Below are 15,771 nucleotides of genomic sequence, written 5' to 3' on the forward strand. Positions count from 1 at the left end.
TTTAACGAGGCTGGGAAGAGGGCTGAAAGGCAGGGGATTGAGCGGGGTAAGATGGGGGAGAAAAGTTTTCCTTCTTAAAGTACGATGCCAAAACCATTCAACGCAGAACAGTTAATTCCTTCTATTCAAATGCACAGGCTGAATGACTGCTGTCTTTATGGCTGGTTAAAAAAACAAAACTTAAACAGATTTCAATTTTCAGGAAAAAGTCAAAATAAACTACATTTTTAAAATTTTGTTTGAAAATGTTCATGAAGGATTTTCATTTTTGGATGAAAATGTTAGAGGTTTGTTTAATGTCTTTTTCCCTGGGGAAGGAGCTTCCCATTTTCTCTTTAAAAAAATTAAAAAGAAAAAAATTCCACAGGAAAAGGGAGAGAGGTAAAAAAAAACGTTAGGGAGCAGTGGGACAAAAGAAACCCTAGACACAAAAACGTTTTTAAAAATTAAATACTTTGTTTCATGAAAAAAAATTGAAATAAAAAATGTTGAAAACTGAAAATTTTATGTTTTTTTTTCAAAAATATATTTTCTGTCAAAAAAACCCTGCATAATGAAAAACGTTCAACCAGCCCTAACATTAATGAATTTGCTGTTGGTTGTTCATCACTGTCGGGATGGAAATAGAATTGCACAGCTGTGTCTCATAGGCCCTGTTCTGATAACTGTTAATGAAGATTCCTTTTTAATTCAAATGATAGGCATCTATACTCTTGGCGGAGGAAGATGTAGATTCCATCCATGCTGTTGCCATACAATTCTGAGTGCCCATAGTTTGCAACATAGGGGGAATGAGGACACCCCAGGTGGGCCTAGATTTTGTTATAATTTATCACTTTCTATTTTAAGAAGGAGATTTTTTTCCCCAGAAGACAGATAACTTAGAAAGAGAGAAGAGCTATTGGGTCAATCTTATCCACCCCCTTCCACTATCAATCTTCTCTCAAAGCAGTATCAGCCACCCCAGATTACACAATTATGTCCCATTCTACAATATAGTTAATGGAGCTGCTCAGGATGGAAAAAGTAAAAGCACCCACATTCCCCCCCCCTTTTTTTTTAACTAAAAAATTGGGATTTTTTGAAATGCAAAATATGGTTGAAATTGCCAAAAAAAATCAACAAGTTCTAGAGTTGCTCAGAAATCAGGGGGATTTTATGAAAATGCCATTGACATTTTTCCTGAATTTTAAAGTTTTGAAGCATCAGCATTTTGAAATTTGAAAAAAATTAGCTAGCTCTCCTAGTTGATAATCTGTAAAGCTAGTACACATATCAGCTACTGGCCTCTACTGGATGGAATCAGAACTGCTTAAGCAGCAGTGATTTTATAACTGTCTAGGTGTGTGAGGGTATTTCTACACCACAGAAAAAAACCTGCAGCACCAAGTCTGTGCCCAGGTCAGTTGACTCAGGCTTGCAGGGCTTGGGCTGCAGGACTGAAAATAGCACCACATTTCAGGAAAGATGTGGAGAAATTAGAGAAAGTCCAGAGAAGAGCAACAAAAATGATTAAAAGGTCTAGAAAACATGTCCTATGAGGGAAGATTGAAAAAAATTGGGTTTGTTTACCATGTAGAAGAGAAGACTGAGGGGGGACATGATAACAGATTTCAAGTACATAAAAGGTTGTTACAAGGAGGAGGGAGAAAAATTGTTCTTTTTAACCTCTGAGGATAGGACAAGAAGCAATGGGCTTAAATTGCAGCAAGGGAGGTTTAGGTTGGACATTAGGAAAAACTTCCTAACTGTCAGGGTGGTTAAGTGCTGGAATAAATTGCCTAGGGAGGTTGTGGAATCTCCATCGTTGGAGATTTTAAGAGCAGGTTAGACAAACACCTGCCAGGGATAGTCTAGATAATACTTAGTCCTGCTAGGAGTTCAGGGGACTGGACTAGATGACCTCTCGAGGGTCCCTTCCAGTCCTATGTTTCTATGATTCTATGAAATTGTTCTGTCAATTCCTTCACTACTGAAAATTTTCATTTCATACATCTTTCATTCAACACATACCAAAAATGTGTTACCAAATTACTGGTAGAAGACAGTACCATGCCATCATTTTTTAAGTAGTGATCCTCATTAATTGCACCATTGATGGCATGATAAAGCTCAGAGTTACAAAATTATAGGCTGAACTGATCACTTTGGTTGAGGGGGAAGTACAAGTTTTCTGGCTGAGGAACATGATTGCAAATGTCCACAAGCAAGTCTTGGGTTGTGTGATGGATTATTTCCTGTAGTTATTAACATCTCCTTATATATGGTATGATTAGCATGTTGAAATGCTGCTTTTCCCTACTCTGTCTGTGCACTTTTAATGGATTGTCTCCTAGCCTTCCATAGTGACCATCTGTTTTATTTCATTTTATGTTTGAGATTCCTGCTCTGGATGCTGTATACAATCTAGTCTGTGGCCGTAGAGTCGTATCTTGACAATAATGCAACATTTATAAATAACTTTTTTAAAATATCAATTAAAATCTAATTGTTAATCATTAAGGGACAGATTAAACTAACCTTATGTATGCTGGAGTCCAGTCCTCTGACTTACCTGGGATCACTCATGGAGTAAGGCACTACACAACATGAGCAAGTGTACCAAAATCTGATAATAAACAGTGACAATGTGTTCATTTGTCTAACACTACAGAGCAGGTCTTATGAGAGCAACCGTGAGTGCTGTTTACATTAGGAAATCCTTTACTCTGCCCTGGTCCTGTTACATTATACTGTAATGACTCCACCAGACAGAGAACAAGAGATGTTCATACAAACAATTTGTTAATTATCCAAGGGTACTTATGAACATACTTCACCCCCTTCCCTTTCAAAAATAATGTTTTCTCCAGTGTAGTAAATAAACCCACCAGCAGGGAGAATGGCAGGCATGTGGGATGAGGAAGAGAGTAAGAGACCAGACTTATAGTTAAGTGAATTTCCATAACCTTTCAGATTCAGCTGTCCTTAGAAACCAGAATTTTGTTAAGGAGAAGTTACTTGCATAGGATCAAAGTGAATGCAATTAGTTTTCTGATACCTACCTAGGCAGTGGGAATCTGTCAATGGGTGGTCTGTTTCAGTCCAGTCCAGTGTCATTCCAAGACTATCAGCACAGAAGGATTTCTTAGTGATGGGATCAGCCTGGGAAGGTCTATACTGTCCATCTTCACTGCACTGTAAACCCTGCCCGTTTCTCTCACAATCTGTGATACCTGTCACAGGAAAGGGAAGAGTTGGGCCACTATGTATCTTGCATTCAGTGTATGAGTAGGACAATGACATTCTAGAAGAAATGGATGCTTATTACTGCCTGAAGGCAGGGGCTCTCTCAAGTCATTTACAGTGAGCATTTCGCAGTTGCCATTCCATCACTTTAAATGATTTTTATTGTTATTTGCATTGTGGTAGAGCCTAAAAGCCCTAGTCATGGACCATGTGCAAACCACAGACCATTCACAAACACGGAACAAAAACAAAGTCCCTGCTACAGAGAGATTACGGTGGGTTCCTTAGGATCCTACCGCACAGGCAAGTCCTTCAGAGAAGGAAGCATGTTTTTATGTGTGTTTGTGCAGTGCCAACTACAATGGGAAGCTGAAATATCAAGAACAGTCATAAGGAGCCACAAGATCTCACCAAACCAATTTGCTGCTGCTATTTTTTTTTTTATTTCCCTGTTCTTGGAGAACCAAGTCCTCCCAGATATTCCTAAATTGCAAAGAGCTTTGCTTTATATTTTAAAATGCTTTTCCCAGTGCTAACTGGAGCTTTTAGTCATTCAGAAGTGACCAAAGGTCTCCTCCACTCCACAAAGGAACAAATCCATAATGACAGTCAGGATTTCACTCTTCTCCCCGTACCCAGCCCAGCAAATCCTCAGCACTTTTTAAGAGACAGCACTCTACCAACAGCAAGCTAGAGGAGAAAAGGGAATAAATCCAAAGGCATAACATTTATTGTTGTGCAAAGGACCAGCATTAGGCCAATGTGCTGCTGAATCCCACCTCCTACTTCTGAAAATGACTTAAGTGGGATTTAAGCAGTGCATATGCTTTTCTCTGGTCCATGGCACTAGGAGGAAATTCACCTACAGAGGGCAGGCCCATATATTTAAGAGTATGATTTTATTTATTATTATTCAAAAATTGGTATAGCCCAATTATCTAAGAGTATTAAAGAAACCCAGTAGCTTTGTAAAATGAGAAAGCAGTGTGCATTTATGTCTGAGATTGCAACTCACTTTTTCATTAATCATAAGCTGACTGGATAAAGGGTTCATGCTTTAAGTGACAATAATGCCCAAGGAATGCATTGACTAAACCCCCCAGTTCATACACCCATAGAAAGTAATCTGTATTGAGAGAGAAGTTTTCCCAAGGAGCTAGTCTACTCTAACATCAGTCTCCTCACATGTGTTTTGGGGAGTAATGCAGAAGGTGATACTAATGGAAAAAAGCATAAATGAGATATATGCCCTCTTCCTTATCAATCACAAAGAGCTACCTATACGAATAAAACCACGGGACAAATTCACCCTGGCATAACTCCTTGACTTCAATGGAGGTTCGAAACTAAACAGATACCAGCCAAAATGCAGAAGTTCACTCCTTCAACAATTCAACCCAAATATCTTCCCCCACGTTATCAACATACCTCTGCTCTCTGCTTCCTCTCTTTTCTGCGCAAGGGCTGATACTGAAAACAAACTGACCTATTTAATCTGTGCATTCCTTTAGGCATCATTGCTTTTATTTTCATCGGTCTGTGGGCCAACAGAGGCAATTCAGGTTGATTTTACTAGTATACAAATTACTAAGTATATTGATCCCTGCCTTATGGGCAAAAGTTGTGCTACAGAAGGGCACAGTTATCAAGGAAAAGTTTTGGTTAGGTCCTTAGAAATTTCAGTGAAGTGAGCTGAGGTAGGTGAGGTAATATCTTTTATTAGAGTAACTTCTTCTGGTGAGAGAGAGAGAGAGTAAGCCCAGACCTGAAGAAGAGCTCTGTGAAAGCTCAAAAGCTCTCACCAAGTAGATACTGAATGACATTCCTCCAGGATGATAATCAGGGCACTTACAATGATCAGCTCTGAAAGCTCCAGCGGAGATGGTAGTTTTTCCCACAGGACACCTGATGCATGAGGAGCTTCCTGTCTGCAACTGATAGAACCCAGGAGGACACGGAATGCATTCATCAGTCTGAAAGGAGCTGCCTGAAGGACAAACAACTACAGAGGAAAAAACATTATCAGTTCTATGGAATTCAACTGAAACTTTACCATTTCAGACATCCATACACATGTTCATAAGCAGAACACATGTTCAGTAGACTTACCATTGACTTCAATGGGTTTTGGAGCAAGACCTTGATGAACACATGTGCACCTTAGGAGGGTTTACCAACACTGCCCCCTTAAAATGTTCACCTAAAGCCTCCAGTGACTGGAATCCAAGGAACCTAGACCAGGGTCCTAATTCAGATGGGTCTAAAAGAAGACCCTCAAACCAGAGCACATCAAACTCTGATGGACCTGACTCCAAGGGTGAATGTTGAGGATCAGGTCCATCTGTAATAAGACACAATTGTGGGGGCAGATTGTGAAATGCAACAAAGGCTTCAGACAAAAATAGGAAAATTCACATTAACAGAAACTCTGAAAAACTCAGAGAAAAGCCACCATATGGTAATGCTTTCATTAAAAAATTCTGGTAATGAAATTGTTGGTAAGTAGTTCCAGGCAGGAAAGTAATTGTTGGATTAAAGACAACTAACGTATTGTATATATGACAACCACAACACAAAGATTTCCTCCCCATAGGTTAACAATACCTTTCTGAGTTCAGCATTTCAGAAAACCAAGAGCAAGTTTTCCAGCTGACAGTCTGCATATGAAGCAGATGACTAATTGTCTTCTGGGCAATCATGTAATACCATCTTTCCTTTCAGATCACTCGGACGAGTATCACCACCACAGATGAGCCTCAGACACATTTACCAGACAGTGTGTTTACTTGCTATTTCACAGCTGCTTTCCAGATGTAGGTCTCCTTCAAAAACCATCAAATGTATATTTTGGGACAATGATATGGTGCAAAATTTCACTTCTGTTCTTGCCCAGTGTGTTGACAGCAATTTAAACCTGTACCAAAGAGTAACTCTAGTAGAACATTGGCCATTACCACTATAGTCCACAGGGTGGATGTGCTGTATTTGCGTTTAATCAGCCAACATGCTGCCTTGTGAATTAACTAACTCACTGCAATGCCCCGGTGATAAATCAGAATGACAGACAGCTTAATAACAACCATCTTCCTTCATTCCTCTTCACATTTGTCATGTTCCAGTAGGAGAGTCTGGGATAGTCATGGGACTGGAGGATTCATTTCAATGGGCACCAAACCAGGCAAATCAGGCACGACACATATCTAAAATCAATTAAGGAAGAACAAAATCCTGGAAGAGACAGGACACTCATCTCTCACGTATGTTCAGAACACCAGCCTATTTGTTACATTTGTTAAAGAGGTTTTCCAATGTATGTAGAAGGGATCATACAAATAAAAAAACCTGAAGGGAAGAAACTATTTTTTTTACTTACAGATGAAATAAAGAATCTGCAAGCCATTGGGGGGCAGAATGCAGAGGATGACAGAGAGATGAGTTAAACCATTTAAAGTTTTAAAAGGAGAAAAACTTTTTAGAACTCTCTCCTCTGTTTCTTGTTGTAGAGTCACAGAGTGAAAGTTGTATGTGCCTGATATCACATGTATGTAAACAGGCAGAGTAGATTTATGTCTCGTTTATACTCTTAAGAGAAGCAAAAAGTGAACAGCAAGGAAAAAAGATGAAAGGTTAAAGCAAAAATAAAGCTGTCAAGCCTGGATGTCTTTCTAAAAGATATGCCCTAGTTCAACCACAAATTATGCTCAATGAAGCAATTAATAGGTGCAGTTCTGTGGCCTGTGTTATTCAGGTCAAACTAGACAATCATAATAGTCTCTTTCTAGCTTAAAATCTATACATGTTAACCAGGCAAGAGGAGAGCCTGAATGAAACCCCAGATCTAAACTACAGCTCTGGACTCAATCTTTATACCCCTAAAATGGGAGAAACCAAAACCTTGGATCTAACACTTCCATATATGAGTTTGAAACTTGGTGCTGTTCTATCTAGATTCAGGTTTCAGAGTAGCAGCCGTGTTAGTCTGTATTCGCAAAAAGAAAAGGAGTACTTGTGGCACCTTAGAGACTAACAAATTTATTTGAGCATAAGCTTTCGTGAGCTACAGCTCACTTCATCAGATGCATTCAGTGGAAAATACAGTGAGGAGATTTATATACATAGAGAACAGAAACAATGGGTGTTACCATACACACTGTAACGAGAGTGATCACTTAAGGTGAGCTATTACCAGCAGGAGAGCGGGGAGGACAACTTTTTGTAGTGATAATCGAGGTAGGCCATTTCCAACAGTTGACAAGAACGGGTGAGGAACAGTGGGGGGGGGAGGAATAAATATGGGGAAATAGTTTTACTTTGTGTAATGACCAATCCACTCCCAGTCTTTATTCAAGCCTAAGTTAATTGTATCCAGTTTGCAAATTAATTCCAATTCAGCAGTCTCTCCTTGGAGTCTGTTTTTTAAGTTTTTTTGTTGAAGAATTGCCACTTTTAGGTGTACTCGAGTGACCAAAGAGATTGAAGTGTTCTCCGACTGGTTTTTGAATGTTATAATTCTTGACGTCTGATTTGTGTCCATTTATTCTTTTACGTAGAGACTGTCCAGTTTGGCCAATGTACCTGGCAGAGGGGCATTGCTGGCACATAATGGCATATATCACACTGGTAGATGTGCAGGTGAATGAGCCTCTGATAGTGTGGCTGATGTGATTAGGCCCTATGATGGTGTCCCCTGAATAGATATGTGGACACAGTTGGCAACGGGCTTTGTTGCAAGGATAGGTTCCTGGGTTAGTGGTTCTGTTGTGTGGTTGCTGGTAAGTATTTGCTTCAGGTAGGGGGGCTGTCTGTAAGCAAGGACTAGCCTGTCCTCCAAGATCTGTGACAGTGATGGGTCATCCTTCAGGATAGGTTGTAGATCCTTGATGACGCGTTGGAGAGGTTTCAGTTGGGGGCTGAAGGTGATGGCTAGTGGTGTTCTGTTATTTTCTTTGTTGGGCCTGTCCTGTAATAGGTGACTTCTGGATACTCTTCTGGCTCTGTCCATCTGTTTCTTCACTTCAGCAGGTGGGTATTGTAGTTGTAAGAACGCTTGATAGAGATCTTGTAGGTGTTTGTCTCTGTCTGAGGGGTTGGAGCAAATGCGGTTGTATAGTAGAACTTGGCTGTAGACAATGGATCGTGTGGTGTGGTCTGGATGAAAGCTGGAGGCATGTAGGTAGGCATAGCGGTCAATAGGTTTCCGGTATAGGGTGGTGTTTATGTGACCATCGCTTATTAGCACCGTAGCGTCCAGGAAGTGGATGTCTTGCGTGGACTGGTCCAGGCTGAGGTTGATGGTAGGATGGAAATTGCTGAAATCATGGTGGAATTCCTCAAGGGCTTCTTTTCCATGGGTCCAGATGATGAAGATGTCATCAATGTAGCACAAGTAGAGTAGGGGCATTAGGGGACGAGAGCTGAGGAAGCTTTGTTCTAAGTCAGCCATAAAAATGTTGGCATACTGTGGGGCCATGCGGGTACCCATAGCAACATTCAAAAACCAGTCGGAGAGCACTTCAATCTCTTTGGTCACTCGATTACAGACCTAAAAGTGGCACTTCTTCAACAAACTTCAAAAACAGACTCCAACGAGAGACTGCTGAATTGGAATTAATTTGCAAACTGGATACAATTAACTTGGGCTTGAATAAAGACTGGGAGTGGATTGGTCATTACACAAAGTAAAACTATTTCCCCATGTTTATCCCCTCCCCCCCCCCCCGTTCCTCAGAGGTTCTTGTCAACTGCTGGAAATGGCCCACCTTGATTATCACTACAAAAGGCTTCCCCCCCCCCCCCCCCCGCTCTCCTGCTGGTAATAGCTCACCTTACCTGATCACTCTCACCCATTGTTTCATGTTCTCTGTGTATATAAATCTCCCCACTGTATTTTCCACTATATGCATCCGATGAAGTGAGCTGTAGCTCAAGAAAGCTTATGCTCAAATAAATTTGTTAGTCTCTAAGGTGCCACAAGTACTCCTTTTCTTTGATCCTTTAGGATATGCTAAATGCTTCCTCTAATTGTTGTCTGGTGCTTCGATCTCATGGAGATAGGCATCTCAAAGATACCCCAAAGTCTGGGGATACCAGTGTTTGGGTAGAGCCTATCAGAGAGAAAGGGTTGAACTGCTAATTCAGTTGTGAACCTAGCAGCTTTTTGATTCAGACTGATCTCTGTTTGAAACAATTTTAATACAAATTACAGAAAATTCTAAATGGAAAAGGGAACTAGCATGAATTCATATCACCACCAAACACAAAAGTGACTGATAAAATGGTGTCATGAAAGGCCTCAGATTGTCCTCCTGAAGTTAAAAGCTTTTCCAAGCTCACAAAACCACTAGTTGCCTGTATTTAAAATTAATTTTTCCACTAACACCTTAGACAAGCATGAGATTTCTGTTGCCACACTCATCAAGGTTCAATTATGAACAACAACTGATCACCTCAAATTGACATAGAACTATATCCACAAAATACTCTATAGATTAGGATTAGTCAATGTAATGATAATGCAGATAAGAATAAACTAAGACATGGCAAACACGAAAAAAGAAACATCTATTTGCCAGCCAGAAAAAAATGCTGTTATAGACCTCCAATACATGCAAACCTGAAGCAACAAATTCATGGAATCCAAGGTCAGCAAGGACCATTGTGATTATCCAGTCTGACCTTCTGAATACTCACCACAGAATTTCCCCAAAATAATCCCTAGACATGCCTTTTAGAAAAATATCCAATCTTGATTTTAAAATGGTCACGATGGAGAATCTACCATGACGCTTGTTCCAATGGTTATTTACTCACACCGTGAAAAATTTACTCCTTATTTTGAGTCTGAATTTGTACAGCTTCAACTTCTAGCCACTGTATCATGTTATACCTTTCTCTGCTAGACTGAAGATCCCATTATAAAACATTTGTTCCCCATCTAGATACTTACAGACTTTAATCAAGTCACCTCTTTCTTTGTTAAGCTAAATAGATTGAACTCTTTGAATCTACCATTATAAGGCATCTTTTCTAATTCTTTAATCAATCATTCTTGTTGCTCATTCTCGGAACTCTCTCCAATTTATCAACATCCTTCTTGAATTGTGGAACCAGACTGGACATAGTATTCCAGCAGCGGTCACACTAGTGCCAAATATAGGCCAAAATAATTTCTCTACTCCCACTTGAGATTCTTGTGTTTATATATACCCGGAACACAATAGCTCTTTTGGCTAAAGCGTCACACTTGGACCTCTTGTTCAGCTGATTATTCACCACCACCCCCAAATCTTCTTCAGAGTCATTGCTTCCGAGGATACAGTCCTCTATCCTGTAAGTATGGCCTACATTCTTTGTCCAGATGACAGGAAGGAAAATGTAATGGAGATGAAAAGGAAGATTAATATGCAGTGCATGTCTCAGAAGGAATACACTGAGCACAACAAATTCCTGAGACCATCAGAATGGCTCACTGCCATCAAGAGCTATCCAAACTGCCCTGTAGCAAGGGGAAAATGTAATGGAACAAGAGAAATAAAACAACTAATTAAATAAATAAGCTCAGGACCTGAGAAAATATTTTGTAGCTCAACAACCAACTGGACCAGGAAAGAGAGAAAAGAGCAATGAAAATGGCTTTCACTGCTAATTATATTTTGCATGTAAAGGTAAATCTATTGAGGTTTTGACTGAAGAATCGATCTCAGATGGAGTTTTTTTCATCTTCACAGCACTTTACAAAGACTCCTAAGTAATAAGTTACTAATATTATCATCATCCCCATTTTACGTATGAGGAAACTAAGCCAGAGAGGATAAATGACTTGCCATAAGGCATATCTGTGATGCTTAATAGTTAGTAACCATAAACAACATACAATAGCAGAATCAGGATAAGAACTCAGGAGTTTCTACCTGCTAAAACCTGTGTTTAGAGACTCCTAGGCCATGACCTACTGGCTTCACCAAGTAATGGCACAGCTGCATTTCTAGACTAAGAACTAGAAAATAAAATCCCTATAAAAGCTGGACCATGAAGCATTTTGCCCCACTCAACAGTTCTTTCATAAGCCCATTAAGACATTCTTTTATAAAGGCAGTTGACCATTTCTCAAGTTTGGGTGAATCACCACAATACAAAACAGGAGCCATCAAAATTAATTGTACTTTTAATGCTACAGCTAACACATATTCCTGATCTTCACTTTCTGTAGTATTTATACATGATAGGTATAAAAGGTCCACTACATTTAAAAGTCCTTCTGCTCTGTGCACTGAATTCCATTAAATTCAATGGCAAAAAATTACCTTAACACCAAGTTAAGTTTGCTTGGTGGTCTGTCAGTCCCTTGCAGAATGCTGAGCTGAGCAAAACTCAGACTTCTGAAACCCAGGAGATGTACAGTCCAGGCTGTCCAAATATCTTGATTACATTCCCCCAGAATAAAATTGACACCCATGACTAAAAGATTGTAGCAACTTCCAGTGTTGGATCATATTAAAGAAGTTCTGTATTAAAATCACAAATGAGTTTGATTCCCCATAGTTTAAATTCCAGGGTATCGCTAATTAAGACGTCTCTTGGTCTCTTATTTTTATTGTTTCTCTCCCTCTCTGTGTGAAACTTGCAAGCTGCTAATTGTGTTAGTAGGTCCTAAAACTGAGTCTGTTCTCAAAGCAATACTTTGTAACAACTACTCACACAGAGAGAGACTCAAAGCGATACTTTGTAACAACAGAAACAGCACCCAGAGACTCCCCACCCTTTTGTTGTATTTATCTCGCTTTGTTAACAATTGTGATTAAAATAGAGATAGAGGATGTATATGGATGAGTGCTTGGTGTGGATAATAACTGAATGATCAGGGAGGTGCCAGCCTAAGAATCCAGTGTCCATTGGCTGAAGAAGGCGTCAAGTGGAAACAACCAGAGGACCCCCGGAGGGCAGACTGGAATCCACCCAACAGCCTCAAGAATGGGAGAACCAAAGAACAAGATAACATCTAGCAGCACGGAGCTATCAGGAATGTGCCATCTGCTGAATGATTCAGCAACAGCATGATGAAGTAATTCCCATAGACTGGCATAGGGAGAAATTCCTATAAAAATGGACTCTAGAAAGTGAGAACTTTGGGGTCTGATTCTGCAAACCAACTTCCAGGAGCAACAGATGAGCATCTGACAAGGCCCTGCTCCCTCCTCATGTCCAGGCCACCTGGCCAGTGGCTTGGCATGAGCAACTCTAAGGCTAGTAACTATGAAAACAACTTTGCAGAACCTGTGTGTACGTATGAATGAATGTGTGAATAAATATGAAATTGAATGGAATGTTATAGCTATAACTATAATTGCTTACTATGATTCTTTCTGCATTCACAATAAATGTGGCATTTTGCCTTTTCCCCTTTAATAAGATCCTAGGCTTCCCCATAGACTTTAGGTGACTACATGTTAGCTGACATGAGTTAGGAACACATTTTCTCCTAGTGAAGACAAACCCACAGTTTTTGTACCAGTATAACTACTTTGGTTAGGGGTGTGAATTTTTTTTTATTAAAATAGTCATACTGATATAACCCCTAAGGTAGATGCAGTTACATCAGGATAGCTTATTCCTCTTTCCATACATGAATAGGTATAACAGCATCTTTATACCAGTACAACTATAGCCACCATAAGAGGGGTTGTACTGCTTTAACTATCCTGTAGTGAAAGCTTTACAACTTTATAGTGTAGACCAGACACCAGGGCTTTCAACCCAGAACCTTTCACCAGCACTAAAATTCATATAACTTTTAAAACAACAAAGAAAAAGAAATGTTTTGCCAGTATTCCCACTGACAGCAAGGTAGGAGCGTCACTCCTTATCATCTGGTTACTTATTGTTATTGTTGGTTTTTTTCTCCTCTTTAAGATATAAAAAGCATCAGAGGGCTGCAGCATGTTCAGAACTTTAAAAATAAAATCTCCAACTTGTGTTTTCAGGCCAGCTACTTAGCTGGCATTGTAAGGCATTGCGATTTTTTTTTTAATAAAGAACATTAAACGGAGCAATATGGGACTGAAACTAACTAAAGATGTTGTCGGTATTATCTGGTGTGGTAAAGCCAGGGCATAACTGTTTTTATTCTCTGCTCTTGGACATAACAGTGAACTCCCTTCAGGCTCCAGAAAAGCAAACAAAGGGTGTCTGGGGTTTGACAAAGGATTGTGGCAGAATGGCACCATCTCACTCTGCAGATGTGCTCCTTCTGGGTGAAATTCACCTCTTTGCACCACTCACAGCCCTCAAAACAGACTTTTGGTGGGAGTTAAGCTGTGCATAGGCTCTCTGTACTGGGGTGAATTTCACCCTGTTTATACCAGTCAGATTGTTTGACCATAGTGACATCAAGCAGCTTTCAGTGTTTTTGTTGCCCCTGTAATATGCCACCCATAGGGGAATTCTCCCAATGAAAACAGAGCACTGTAAGTTTATTCTGGCAGGTTGTCTTCATATGAATTTATTCACGGTCAGTACAGTTTTCAAAAATTAGCAAGGCAATGCTGAAGTTTGCCACACCAAGAGTATCATTGCATCAGGAGACTGGCCAACCCCATCTCCTGCTCCTGTACCAGAGGATAGCTGTCCCTGCTCTTACCCCGTAGTTCTGAGGAATTTCTGTCCAGCTGGGAGATGTGGGCCCTGGGGAAGTTGGGGCTCAATGGGCCATTGAGAGTGGAGAGGGGTCAGAGTTTCTGGAGGGCTGGAGCATGCAGGAATAGTGGGGGGAAATGACAGAAGGAGCAAAGTCACTAAGGGAAGGGGAACTAGGGGGAACGTGAGTCAGTGTCCAGGAAAGAAGGAGATACAGAAACCTAACAGCAGGGGAATAAGGGGGCAGAGCTGCAATTAAGTTGTGTGTTGGCCGGGGCTGAGAGAACTTCCATCTGCGTCTTGTACTGGCTCATCCAGCTGCCTGGGACTTTGCCCAGGAATACAAGATCCCAGGACTGCTGGCACCTCTGCAGCTGCTCAGTGAGCTGGATTCTATTCTGGTTCATGCATCACCACCAGACGTTTTAGCAGAGCCTTCATTACTAGTGGTGGTGCACAAGCCAGAAAGAGCCTCCCCTGACTTTCAGATACCAGGCTGAACTTCCAAAAACATGATCTTCTTATTTATAAACTGAGCACATTTCAGATGAAGTCTGAGGGTCAGACACAGAATCTAATGCTGCCCTTTGCAGAGAGTCACTTTTCAGAGTGTAACTGCACTTTAGGGATAGCAAAAGTAGCACAGGAGTAGTGAGGGCCTTGAATTCATATTGGTGCCTCACACATCCCACCCACAGCTAAAGACGGACACCGGAGAAGTGTGCCAATGAAAGTTGCTTGTTAATGTTCCAACTGTAACTTTGCGCTGACTCACAGTAGCCACAGCAACAAAGGAGGGAAAGTCAAAAGGGAACATACCACATCCTTGGGAATTTGGGATTGCTCTCCCAAGAGATGAACTTCTTCGAAATCCACTCCTGCATCCGAGCTGAACACTGGGAGATAGGTCAAAATCTTCATCTCGGGGGAAATGAATGGATGTATTGGCTGGGAACCGTTTGGAGTCCAAGTGTAGCACAAAGCCACCACTTTCAATCAGTGCTACAAAGCGTCCAATGAGATTCTCCCCAACAATTGCTTTTTCTAAAGGAAAAAGAAATAGAACAGCACACATGATATTGGATCTAGATGCAAAAAAATAATACCAGGCTGATAAGCTTTATAGAAAAGGTACAGATAGATTCAGATTCTCCAGATGCCTCAGGGAACAGCTGATGTGTAGACATCTGTATAATGCTTCCACAGTGGGGCCCCAACCTGGTTGGGGGTGCTTGGTGCTATTTAATACAAACACTAACCAGTCATTAGTAACACCTCTGGGTAATTGGCATTTCAGATGAACAAAATTCAATGTTTAGTCTTCTATCAGATTTGGGACACAGAATCCAGTTCAGGATAACATGAATTTCAGAGAGTTGAGGTTTGGATCATCAGATTTAACCTGTACACATTGTTTCAGTGGATATTGCTTTCTCTCTCTTAGAATCATAGAGTCATAGGGTTTAAGGCCAGAAGGGACCACTAGATCATCTAGACTGACCTCCTGTATATCACAGGCCACCTCCACCACCCAGCACCTGGACCCTAAACCCAACAACCAAAATTAGATCAAAGTATTACAGCCCACAGGAGACTAAGCTATTATGTGCCACAGGCAAAGAATAGGAGGGACCAAGATGCATCAATGCTCAAGGCTTCTGCAGTGTCAGGGAACCAATTAAGTGAGATATATCCGGATAACCCTGGCAAGTCATCCACATCCACATGCTGCAGAGGAAGGTGAAAAACCCCCAAGGTCCCTGCCAATCTGACCTGGGGGAACATTCCTTCCCGATCCCACATATGGTGACCAATTAGAATCTGAGCATGTGAACAAGAACCAGCCAGCCAAGCTCCTGAGACAGAGAATGCTTGGTGAGACTTCAGAGTGCTGGCCCACCCCAGCCAGTG

General features: G+C 40.8%; 1 protein-coding gene across 1 annotated transcript in view; it reads right to left on the bottom strand.

Moving 5' to 3' along the window:
* Nucleotides 1-15,771, bottom strand: part of TG (thyroglobulin) — a 204,143-nt gene that overhangs the window by 143,114 nt on the left and 45,258 nt on the right. Inside the window, exons 20-22 of the mRNA XM_073335054.1 lie at nucleotides 14,680-14,904; nucleotides 5,081-5,230; nucleotides 3,045-3,215 (exon numbers count right to left, since the gene is read on the bottom strand). Of these exons, the coding sequence (XP_073191155.1) occupies nucleotides 3,045-3,215; nucleotides 5,081-5,230; nucleotides 14,680-14,904 (546 nt within the window). The remainder of the gene's footprint in view (nucleotides 1-3,044; nucleotides 3,216-5,080; nucleotides 5,231-14,679; nucleotides 14,905-15,771) is intronic.

Source organism: Lepidochelys kempii, chromosome 2 (assembly GCF_965140265.1).
Source record: "Lepidochelys kempii isolate rLepKem1 chromosome 2, rLepKem1.hap2, whole genome shotgun sequence".
Lineage (NCBI taxonomy): Eukaryota > Metazoa > Chordata > Testudines > Cheloniidae > Lepidochelys > Lepidochelys kempii.